Source organism: Labeo rohita, chromosome 18 (assembly GCF_022985175.1).
Source record: "Labeo rohita strain BAU-BD-2019 chromosome 18, IGBB_LRoh.1.0, whole genome shotgun sequence".
NCBI classification, from domain to species: Eukaryota; Metazoa; Chordata; class Actinopteri; order Cypriniformes; family Cyprinidae; genus Labeo; species Labeo rohita.
This window is the reverse complement of record NC_066886.1, coordinates 28151219-28164627: the sequence shown is the minus strand read 5'-3', so window position 1 is coordinate 28164627 and position 13409 is coordinate 28151219. Positions and strand designations below refer to the sequence as shown.

General features: G+C 35.8%; 1 protein-coding gene across 1 annotated transcript in view; it reads right to left on the bottom strand.

Moving 5' to 3' along the window:
• Nucleotides 1-13409, bottom strand: part of pid1 (phosphotyrosine interaction domain containing 1) — a 34926-nt gene that overhangs the window by 13883 nt on the left and 7634 nt on the right. The window contains exon 2 of the mRNA XM_051134612.1: nt 6536-6682. Coding sequence (XP_050990569.1) covers nt 6536-6682 — 147 coding nt within the window. The remainder of the gene's footprint in view (nt 1-6535; nt 6683-13409) is intronic.

The window sequence follows — 13409 nt, the reverse complement described above, 5'->3', positions numbered from 1 at the left end:
CGCTTGTAGTGGTTGCTACACTGCAAAGTATAAACACATTCTCTACACAAGTGTGTGAACACATGCTAATAGCTACACAAGCTCAGTTTTGTGAGTCACTGTATTTCGAAATTTTTCAGAACTCAAAACATAATGCTGGACAAATGCGTGACGCATTTGCAGAGTTTCCACATGGGGCACTTTTGCAACATTTGCATAAACATCTTCTAGAATCAGTTTTTTTCTGTCGCAGCACAGCAGTTTAAAGAGAATTTTGCTTAGCAAGTCAGTTAAAGTTAATTGGCTGTTTGGATTTTTTTCACTGATAATTAAACTAGAAATAGACAATTAAAATAAGACACTATAAGCCATTACGAACGAAAGGATCAATAATTTGATGATCCATTTTTCGCACTGCAGAAGTGGCATAGAAACAGCATCTAAAGCAGCATTTATAATACAATTACAATTGCATAAATAATGCTTTAAGATTAGTGTTTTGAAAACAATTATCTGAATCTTGAAATGAAATTATTTAAAAAAGTAGAATCTTAAAAATATGGAACTAAACCCACCAGGTGGTGGCAGCAAGTCACTGTCATATTGAGTGAGTCATTGAATTATTTACTCAACCAAATAAAGCAAGTGACTGTCTTTATGAATGGATTATTGAATCACTAATTCATTCAAAAATCCTGATTCATTCAGCAACGAGACACCGCTGTGTGTTGGATTTTGAGATGTTGCTGTAGCATTTAAAAGTGGAGGCAGATAAACGTGAGACTGCAACTAAATGATAGTAGAAATTGTGCATATGTCAGTGTATTTACTGGACGATTCAGTTGTGACATTTAGATTAAAAATTCTAAAAAAAAAAAAAAAAAAAAGCACGGATTGTTCACAAGAGATCTAATAACATGCATTTAGAAAATACAGAAATTTTAATTTAATGCTGGTTTTAAAAAAAATGTGACACTAAAAACACAAAAGCCTTTACACTGTCATTTGAATGTGACCCAATTCAGATTATTTGCTCACGTGTGATACAGATTGGATGTGATGAACGTGTAAACAGGAAAAAAAAAAAAAAAAAAAAAAAAAAAAAGCATACATTTGGATATTTTGAGATCAGTTTCAGGCCTCACTCATATGTGAAAATAAATGTGCCAATGCGACTGTCATGTAAACAGGCAGATCGGATTTTCTGAGGCATTGTGTTCTGCATGTCATTAAAACTGAGACAATTTGGTATTTTTCCGTGGTTTATTGATGTGATATTATTCTCAGGAGGAAACGTGTGGAGGCAGCATTGTTGCCAAGTCCAAAATTTTCTACTTTAACACTGTTGCTGTGGGTTGTTTTTCATGTCTGCGGGTTGAAGCGACCCCAATAATATGAAATTTAGCCCCTGGAATGTGTATTGCACCAGAGGAGCCCCATCGAAATGCGACTGAGCTAGTTTTGAGTAGAAATTAGGTGGGTTTAGTTACGAAAACTTGGCAACCCTGGGAGGCGGTAAATGACAACAACGAAGTGTAAACACATGAATCGGAAAACGGGTCAAAATTGAAAGAACGTGTAAACAGACTGATAAAGGCAGTGTAAACAAGGCCAAAGTGACTCATTGCAGCAGTCAAAATGTGTCTGTCTAGCACAAACTTTCATAGGCCAAAAGTCAAAAACTTGTGCCGCAGTATCCAAATAATACTCAGAATGCTTAACTAGTGTCACTTTAAAGTCTAAGAATGTCTACTTCAGCCTCATGGCTTCTTAAACAGGGTCTTGAATTTCTCTAACTGCATAGTAATGGGAATGAAAAAAATAAGACAGACATCAGGGCAGAGGAAGAATGTGTTTACGGCGGATTGTGGTGACAGTTTAAAACCATGTGTGACCCTGATCAAAGTATGGCCAATTCCACAAACCCTCAGAGTTATAAGGAGATCAATATAGAAACCACAGCTGCTAACACACAACAACACACACATACATGGAAAGCATTCATCATTCAATCACATCTGTCTAAAACATCTAAAACCTCGACTGCACACACACTGGCCCTGCAGAGTTCAGTTTCAATGAAATAGGGAACAATTAAGGACAGGAACAATGAAATCTAGAAAGTGAAAGGAGAAATGGTTCTAAATGTGTTTAAAACTTTTTCTTTATTCCTTATTCTTTATTCCTTTATTCTCATTTTAAACTTGATACACAAAAATAACTAAAACTGAAATGAAAATTAATAAAAACTATACATACTCTAGAAAAAAAAAAAAAAAAAAAAAAAAAAAAAAAAAAAAAAAATATATATATATATATATATATATATATATATATATATATATATATATATATATATATATATATTACAGTCATGTGAAAAAGTTAGGACACCCAATTGAATTTTTCTGTGTGACTTTATCAGTCTCTCACATCGTTCTGGAGGAATTTGGACCACTCTTCTTTTCAACGTTGCTCCAGTTTATTGAGGTTTGTGGGCATTTGCTTATGCACAACTCTCACCACAGTATTTGAGTCAGGATGAGCTCTGGACTTGGGCTATTGCAACACCTTGAATCATTTCTTTTCAGCCATTCTGTTGTAGAATTGCTGGTGTGCTTGGGATCATTGTCCTGTTGCATGACCCAATTTTGACCCAACTTTAGATGTCAGACAGATGCCCTCGCATTTGACTGTAGAATACTTTGATATACAGAGGAGTTCATGGCCAACTCAATGACTGTGAGGTGCCCAGGTCCTGTGGCTACAAAACAAGCCCAAAATGATCAGCCCTCCTCCAGCATGCTTGTCTTTTGGTATGAGGTGTTTGTGCTGATATGCTCTTTAGGTTTTCACCAAACTTGGCGCTGTGCATTATGGCCAAACATCTCGACTTCGGTCTCGTCTGTTCAAAGGACAGTATTCTAGAAGACTTGTGTTTTGTTCAGATGCAACTTTGCAGACCTAAACTGTGCTGCAATGTTTTTTTTTTTTTTTTTTATATAGAAGATGCTTTCTTCTGCCAAGTCTTCCAAACATGCCATTTTTGTCCCATATTTTTCTAATGATATTGTCATGAATTTCATCATTTAACATGTGAACTGAGGCCTGTAGAGTCTGAGGTGTAGTTCTTGGGTTGTCTGCCGTTTCTCTGAGGTTTACACGGTCTGATCTTGGGGTGAATTTTCTGGGGCGTCCACTCCTGGAAGGAGAGGTGTCTGTTTTAAATGTCTCCCACTTGTGAATAAACGTCAGATTGTTTGGAATTGGTCGTTTTACTCTTCTCAGATTGATGGCAACAACAATTGCTTCTCTAAGATGATTGCTGATGTCTTACCTCCTTGGCATCATGTTAACACACACCTGAAGGCTCCAGACCAGCAAACTGCCAAAGCCTATGCTTTTATAGAGGCGCTCAGACTTGCTGATGATCAGGTAATCAAAGGTATTTGATTAGCACTGCTTGACTTATTTACCCTCTTAATTCCAAGGTTACCAGTAAGTGTCCTCAGTGTCCTAACTTTGTCACACATGGCTTTTCCATTTTGGCTTTATTTTTTCAATAAATAATGACACGGTGCAATTTGTCATGTGGTGTTGTTCATCTGAGGTTTTATTTTCGAAATTGTAAGACCAGCCAAGAACCAGTTTTTTTTAATAATGTCCTGATATGGAAAACCATGGAATTCAATAGGTGTCCTAACTTCTTCACATGACTGTATATATATTTTAATTCTATTTCTAATTTTCATTAACTTTATGTACTAAAATAACTACAACCAGAATAAAAATGAATAAAATCTACATAGACAAAACTGAAAAATAACTAATACCAATGACAAAAACAAAGTTACTAAAACATTAATGAAGCTACATACATTAGCATTAACTAATGGTTTCAGGAAATTAGAAAATTCTGAAAATTCAGGAAAAAAATTCTAAATAATAAGAAAACTAGAGTAATATCTCAATGATAAAATGCTAAAATAACATTGTTTATACAGAGATAGAGCAGACATTTCATGTATGCCTAGTGAGAAGTGAGCACGGGAGTGTGTGTATAACACACATACACACACAGAGCGGGGCCGATCGCCATGGAAACAGCGTATAGACTAGCTTTGTTGAGTTGTTACATAATCAAAGGGCCTCAATGGATGATTAGGTGGTTCTTTCTGTCCGTCTTTCTATCACTAACTCTCTCAAATAGCTACTCTCATGCAACAACACGTGGTCAGACCGGGCATCGGTTAAAACAGCTTCTGCCATCTTAAGAAACATGTGAATCATTATAAAACGAGTCTACACCCAAAAATTTAGAAATGCTTGTGGTGAAGCGTGTATGAGTGTGTTTAGGGCAGACCAGATGCTTTATATTCTCTGAGGTCCATGTTAAAATACACAGATGAAAATATGTGAAATGTTTCAACTGAGCGCAAATATATGCCGACAGTACATTCCTATAATGTTAGAAATGTGGCATAAATTATGCCGGGCTCTACAGCTTTCAAGAGAAAGAAATAGAAACGCTATTGAGGTGGAAGGAACATGACAAAGACAGAAAGAGACAGACAGAGATGCTCTGTTTGTCTTAGCCAGCATTTTGCCATGAATGGATGCTGAGGTTTCCATGGCAACAACATCGCAGCTTCTTTAGTAGGCCGATATCCTTGAGAGATTTTCGGTATTTTTAGCTTATGTATTATTCGGCTGTTCTCTCTCTCTCTCAATACATGCATGTGACTCTACAATAATCTACAAGGACAGGTGGATCAACACTAGAACATGAACGCATCCAAATGCAAGGTCCAATTATGTATTATTATTTTTACTTGAAGACTGTCATTTGCACTGTATTAGTGGGACTGAATGGAAGTCCAAAAATATCGTTTTCCCAGTGGACAAATAGGTAGTCCTGACCGAACTCACACCACTACATAAGTAAACCCATTAAAAGTTTGACACACTTCAACTTGAACATTAACTTTGTTGGCCTCAGGATTATTTGGGTCATTGTGGAGCATCTCTTTTACATTTGAAATTCTGGTCAATTACATGATACTCATTTTTATGTTCAGATTTAGGGGCGAGCAATATACTGGTAGACACGATTAACTGGTAGAAATTTGTCAGCCAGTAAAGATTTTGGGCTATTGTGTCTATCGTGGTTACACGCTTGATTTTGGTCATATCAGATCTAATATTTTTTTCAATAATATGTTAAAGAAGTGTTATATATGCATTAAAATGTACTTTTTAAATATTTTGGAGGAGGGGGGGGTTGTCTGCCAAATAAAAGTCAGGTGACTTTTATGTCATGCAGAAACAATTTCTAACAGTAAATATATCATAGTATCATAGAGAAGACCCTTCATTGATCTTTTTTTGGCAAAGCAAGGTTATTTCAAGTAATAAAATGCCATGCAGTTTGCCTCCCTAAAAAAATATTAACATCTTTTTTTTAAAAGATTAAAAATGATAAGATGTTCAAACTCAGATGCATTTAAGTAATAAAAAAAAAGGTGTTGGGCGATATGCTCAATTTTCATATCGTCCTATCATCAGCCTGTGAGATCGCCGATACATGATATTATTGTGCTAATTTATTTAATTATTTCTTTGCTGGAAAGTGAACCAGCACCAGCATAAGGTTAAAAGCAGCCTAATGTTTTTAACATGACTTAATTTGTTTAACAGGAGAACAATTTAATAGAAATATTGTAAGTTACGAATGCTTACATTTCCTTAGTTATTCAAAGAGCATCTATAGAAAACGAAGAACATTTACATTATTAAAGAACATCATCACTGACTAGCCTAGTCTAGTGCAAGTTTATGCACTTTAAAAAACACTTCCGGTACCATGATGAATAAAATCTCCTACCCTTTATTTACACGGCACACGTCTGCGGCACGAAGGAGGGGGCATTTGCGAGCTATGCTCCCCAAAACGAGCTACTTTTCCATCCTTTCCCCTCCTTGCTGAACTTGATCGAATTCGAAAGCGAAACCGTAAAAACAGTGCACATAAAGCGATTGCACGAAGCTGCTCTCTGCACTGCATCACTAAAGTTAGGCACCTAGTCTATTTTTGACGGATAATAATAATAATAATCGTCTTGCTATCGTCAAAGGCATCAGTAACAGGCGATATCTCTGACTGATCTCTCTCTTTAACGTAAATCACAGCAGCGTCCATCTGTGAAGGATGTGGGCTGTCAAACATACACAACTGTTAGCCAATCATAGCAGTGGGAGTTTACTTCTGAGTCTACAATCCACTACGCCTATTCAAACAGTGTCTTCTGCTGAGGGGGGTTAAAAACAGGACAAATAAATTCTGATGTTTTTTTGATGTAAAAATCTTGATAACATTATAAGTAAACCTCAGAGAACAGTACTACAGTACAAAAAAAACTGTTTAAGACTCCTTTGAACGCATCCTTTGAAAGTAAATGAAAATAACTTAGTTAATCAGCAAAAGTTGAAGGCACCATTTTTGATTATTTATTGATTTAGTTGTAAATGCTTCAAAATTGACTCTTTGAATCTTTACCTTATATCCTGTGTGTGCACGGTTCTTCGTATGAGGTGTGGTGGAGCACAGCTCGATGGCTTCTGGCTCATGAAAGATCACTGTAGGCAGCGGGTCCTTCCGGAGCGTCAGCACGTTCAGTTTGGTCTTTAGCATGGTCTGTAAATGCTGAAAAACCAAAGAGCTTAGTTTAGACTACAGTTTGAACATGTTTAACAAATACAGATTCACAGGTGCCTCTGTTTAAACTCATAAATCACCACTTCCACAACCTGGACGGATGAATGAATTGTTTGCGCATAACATCCAAGTTACTCCATAAAGTTTATGGCACACTTGTGTGATACTACACAGACGTCTGTCTCACTCACAGGCCACTCTCATTTTGTAATAGAGTGTTATGTAAGAAATACAAAATGAGAAAGTACTCACATGCTCAAACAATTTGCTAAGGGATATTTAATATAAAGTAATTTAAAATGAACATCACGAAGTAAACTATGATGCTCAGTGGGCATAATAATCAACTCTGTGGATACTAATTGAAGTTGGTACTTGAATTTCTTGTATAAACCTTTCTGGAACACTTCAGTTCTTATAAACTAACATTTATAAACTCTCATTAAAGAGTATAAAATGTTTCTGAGAATTTCTAAATAATTCTTATAAAGAAACAAATCATACGTCATTTGTCCATAAATGGGCCTATATACCAGTTGTGCTGTATATTAATGACAAACCAGTTCAAAAGAGTTGTTTGATCCTAAATCAGACTTATTATAAACTTAGTAAAAGTATTGTAAACTACATTTAATACATTTTACCGTGACAAAATTAGCCAAAATATAAACATTTATGGAGCATTTATGTAGTTCTTGGTAAATCACAGGTATTTACATTCACCTGATGAGAAGTCAAAGATGATAGAAAATATGGAAAAGTGGGCGAACTGAGCAAGTGAGACAGAGGAAACGAGTGAACGACAGAAGCCACATGTATAAACGCACCCTGAGCCCAGAATCAGCACTTTACAACTTTCTGAGAGAAAGAAACATTCCTGTGGTCTGGGGATAAAAGAATAAAGAGAGAAGCAGAGAGAAAAACAGGGAGAAAGAAAGAAAGGTTTGTTCAGGGGAGGGCGAGATGTTGAAACAAATCTGGAATTTTATTCATAATATTTTCACTGCGTTTAATTTTTATTCTCAGTCAGGAAGTCAAAAGAAAAAAAAAAAAAAACATTCAGAGACTCTATTAACAGCTTATTCTCCAGAAGACCGTAGAGATGGACGCCTTCCATGAAAATCAGCACGTGTTTGTGTTTAACTGCACTGTCATCGTCATTTTCTCGACCTTTATTTTGTGCTCAAATGTGTACCCAAACATGTCTGTCTGCATTTCCGCACAGTCATAATAAAATGCGTCTTCTAAAACAATGATAATACAAGGTTTGGTATGTTGACCTTAAACTTTCCTTCCTGAAATAAGATATTGTTTTCCAAACTTTACCTCCTACAGCGCGAAGGGTTCCTCTCCAGAGAGAGAGAGAGTTTCTGAGAAATAGGGGGACATTCTCAGAGGAACTTCCTCATTTCAGGAAGGCTCTACACACATTTTCTCCATTTATTTCAACACTGCGTGCACGTTTCAGTAACACAGGCAAGTTTTCAATGGGCTGATCCACAGGAACTCTTCTGTTTCACTTCCGTTTTTAATGGCTAACAAAAACAAGTGCTGAAGAAACATCACATGAGCTTCAAAAAGAAGCTTTAGTACCAAAGCAAAGAGCATTGTCAACAATTCTGAATTACTTTTAATTTGCAAGATGTTGCATGTAATGAGAACAATGTGACACAACTAATTCTTAACTCTCTATTCTCATATCTTTTATTTGCATATTTGCATTATATGTAGTTAATCTTTAAAATGCTAATAATCAAATAACTAGCTATTCTCAAAAATTATATTTTAGGTAATATATTTTTTCTATTAATATATTATAGGGCTGCAACTAATTCTCGCTTCTATTCGAATATTCAATTTTTTAATTAGCCTAACTTTAGTGATGCAGTGCGGTGAACCGCCTCAACGAGCTGCAGCACGGCGAGTATAAACACAAGCATTGGTTAGAGTGGCCACTTCAGAGCTGTAATGCACCACAGACGTACAGTACAGGGGGCGAAACACACGCCGAACCCGCAATCTACTCCGCGTTGGAGCCATAACGCGCCGCAGACGGGTGCAGTGTGTGGTAAGAGATTTATTCATCATACAGTGTAGATAGCTTCACTTATAACGCGAGTGTTTTTTACAAAGCATAAACTTGCACTAGAATAGGCTAGGCTAATAAGTGATGATGTTCTTTGATAATGTTTGGCTGCTTTTAGCCTCATGCTGGAGCTGGTTTCGGGCAATGAAACTAAGTATGTAAATAAATAAATACATTAGCATGATAATATCATGTATTGGCAATCGCGCAGGCTGAGGATAGGACCCAACACTACTGTAGCGTATTATTTACTCACCCTCCATGCATCTTAGGAGTATATGACTTCCTTCTTTCAGATGAATGCAATCGGAGTAATATTAGAAATTTATCCTGGCACTCCCAAGCTTTAGAATGGCATAGATGGGTGTTTCTCTTCATCAGTCCAAAACAAGTCCAATAATATGCATCCCCCCTCCGGGGGGTTATTAAAGTGTAGCGAATCGATGCGTTTTTGTAAGAAAAATATCCATATTTAAAATGTAAGAATCACTTTAATCTAGCTTGCGCTAACAGTTGTACACGGAACTTGCTTCTTTGACAAGGGGCGTGGCAGTACTGAAACACTGTCTAAGCTGTTCACCAATTGCAATGCGGTGGGACAGCTAACAAATCACAACACATTTAGTTTTTTCGGAAGGCGGGCCTTCATTAAACCAGGAACTATTCGAGCCTTATGTGCCAGGCTGGGAGAAATGTATTGTGATAATGTACATTACGTTAAAAATAATGCATTTTTTCGAACCACCAAGCATGAAAGCATGTTCTAGTACACCCCCAAAACAAAATCAAGACTTTGTAAAAGAGCATAATAGGACCCCTTTAAATAGGTTTAATATATGTGCTTTAAATATTTACATGCGTCTAGATACATACGTAACCTAAGCATACACAGGAGAATACATTATTATCTTTCTCAATATGCTAACTGTTCGTCACAATTTCAAAATGAAAGTTTAAACCCTGGCTCTGAGTTTACATGTTTTGATATCCACATATTCAAGAAATTACAGTGGCTGTCACTTTCAACATTTGAATTAAATGTTGTTGAGTCAACATAAACATGGATTAGATCGTGCAGTAAAGTGTAAAAAACAATTGTCAGGCCTTTGACACCCTCTGCAGTCTTTTGTTAAAATGCGTAATGCATATTAGCTCCATCATTTATAATACATTATGTATTTTAACAGTTTTGTTCAATAAAACCATATGATTACTTGCTTTTGATACTTTATTGGAACTGATTATTATTGCCTTATGGCTATTATATATATAGTAATTTTAAAAGCTATTGTTCACTTAAGTCTATTTTTATTACTACAAAAAATTCTCGATTAATCATCAGAATAATCAACAAATTACTTGATTACCAAAATAACTGTTAGTGATAACCCTTACATATTATTATTATTACTTTGATACTTTTTTTTTTAATACAAAAAAGACATACTGTCAATTTGAATTCAATCTGAAAAAATATTATCAACAGACTATGTTTCTATCCCTCACAGCCTTATGTTCCTTCACATTAAAAACGGCTACCATTCTTACTAGGGTCTATATCCTCCATCTCCCAGAATACAAAAATGCTTTGCCTGACTTATTTTGAACCTCCAAAATGTTTCTTACATTATCTCTCTGCTGAGGTCTTCACAATGCCTGCCAATATCTGCTACATTTTGATTCAAAACAATGTTCCTGGCCCAAACTGTTGCCAATGAGCTTCACTTAATGACTTCCACACCTGAACTACTAATGCCCTGAGTCTGTCATCTTCAACCAACCTTAATCTGAAGGGTCACATCTGCAGCACAGTGCCACACTTACAACAAAATAAGCCAGTGGTTCCCAAGCATGTTCCTCCTTAATAGTGCCTAATCAAACACACTGGATTTTACTTCTCAGTTCACTCATTAGTAGTCACCATCAGTAAATGGGTGTCAGATAAGGGAGATATCCAAAATGTTTTACTGATGGTTTGGAATTTCTTACTTTCATCAATTGATCTGAAAGTTTGAGTCCATTATTTGGTACATTTGCGTCATCAACATGAGTACTAATGCCAATTGGAGGTCCACAACAAATGCTCTAGTGAGAAAATGTTGTTGCAAAGTTGCCTTGTAAAACATGATGTTTTAAAAACGACTAAATACATTTAAACTTACTACAAAAATGCAATTAATTAAAAAAATATATATATGTAATTTTGCATCAGAGCCACAGAACATGTCACAAAGAGGCAATAAAAATAACATCCAACAAAAGAAAAAAAAAATACATATACGTGATCCTGGACCACAAACCAGTCTTAAGTAGCATAAGTATATTTGTAGCAATAGCCAAAAATACATTGTATAGGTCAAAATTATACATTTTTCTTTTATGCCAAAAAATCATTAGTATATTAAGTAAAGATCTTGTTCCATGAAGATATTTTGTAAATTTCCTACTGTAAATATTTTAAAACTTAATTTTGGATTAGTAATATGCATTGCTCAGAACTTAATTTGGACAAATTTTCTCAATATTTAGATTCCAGATTTTCAAATAGTTGCATCTCGGCCAAAACTGGTCTAATAAGCCATACATCAATGGAAAGCTTATTTATTCAGATTTCAGATTATGTATATATCTCAATTTTAAAAATTGACCCTTATGACTGTTTTTTATAATCTAGAGTTATATACGTTATTGAGCTTTACCTTGGGAAATCTGTCAAATAAGTTGCACAGCAATTACCAGTCATAATAATAGTTGTTAAAAGTTCTTTCGTAGACTAAGTATATGCAAAGACTGTCAATGCACATAAGAAAGCGATTGTGAGAAAATCTAACCTACTTCTATGAGGTCTACAACATAATACATGCACAAATACATTTAAATACACAATGTTTTTGTGTGCGTTCAAGAACAGGAAGTAGAATAACTTGTCTAATCGAAATGCATGTGCCCGCTGCCTGCTGTGTGTGAGTGAGAGACGGACTAAACTATGTCAGTGTTTAACACATTATACGGGCGTTTGTAGGTCTGTCCTGCAGTGATGGGTTTAACAAGACCAGGAGTGTTCATTCATATATCACTCACAGACAGAGACAGAAAGAGAAAAAAACGAGAGCGCTGGAGTGAGTTAGCGAGGTAGTGAGACAATGGAAACCGTTCAGGCAGATCTCTGGCGGCTATCAGCTTGATTACATCTGACAAGCCTCGTATTTCACACGCACACAGATTTAGCTGACTTCTGGCGATATTCCTCAGCAATTTGGTCTCAAAAATATAGGTCAGAAACACATAAACAGAGTTAAAGGCAACAGTCTTCACAATGCCTGCCAATATGTGCAACAATTCAAAACACTGTTCTTGGCCTTCACTGCTGCCAAAGGCCCTCACTTAATGACTTCCACAACTGAACTACAAAGCAATGAGTTTGCTGTCTTCACTCATCTTCAGAGACATTTGCAGCCACTATGACAATGATTTAGGCAATGTTTTCAAACTTAGTTTAACTGTTTGCACCAAACATGAGTTAGAAATTCCCCCATTCTGGTTTCAATAGACCATGGTGAACACAAGTTCAAGACATTTTTATGTTTTATTCTGACATAAAATGCATCAGTAATGCCCCTTGAGATATTTTTAAAGCTTTTACTTGACTTGGAAAAGGTGTCTGAATGGGACTACAGATGTTGACAGGAACAGGTAAACTCATCTACTCACTATATGCTTTCAAAGTCTCATCATGTTTATTATTACACTTGCAAACTATTCTAACTCTAACTTTCAGGGATAATGTTTTAAGTAAAGACTGAAAGTAGGACTGGGCGATATGGCAAAAAATTAAACTCTCCATTTATGATTTTTAAATAGTCAACTTGAAAATGTAGCTTTTTCTTTATTAACCCTCTAGTTGAAGGAAATTCTATTCTGAGTGCGCCACACATGAAGTCGTCAACATGACGTAAATACAACCACATACAAACTTGTCTTATACATATTATATGTTCAGAAATAATATGAAGAAAAATCTCAAAAGGTATAACACCTGTAGAAAAATAGTAACTATAAATCTTTTGTAAAAACAGTGAACAGCAGCTTTCAGTCTGTCACCATGATGCAAACATGAAATATCAGACATACAATAGTAGTTATTCGCAGATTTTTATTCGATTGCACTGCTTTTCCATAGTTTTTTCAATGTAAACATGGACACTTTTGACTGTTGCCCTCGCACCTCTTGCAGCGTCTAATGCATGAAATGAAATTATAAAAAGCAGTGCTCAGGTTAAAAAGTTCACTCCCATTTTCTCATATGTTTTCCTATTCCACTGCCCGCGTCGCATCTTTGTCAGCACAAAAGTGCGTTCTGTGTGACTGGCACCTAGCGATATCAGCGCGTCACATGAGCAGTTAATCACATGCGCCGTAATATTTATTTTCAAAATCGTGATTCCTCGATTTCTATAATATTGTGGCAAAACATTACATTTGAATTAATCAAGAAAAAATAAATAAATAAATAAATCACCCAGCCCTAACTGAAAGAGTTGGAAGATTAATAACATGGAAGTCATGTGACCATGGTGTAGCTCATTTATAGCAAACGTTGGGCTTCTTTACTTCAAAATTCATAAAAGA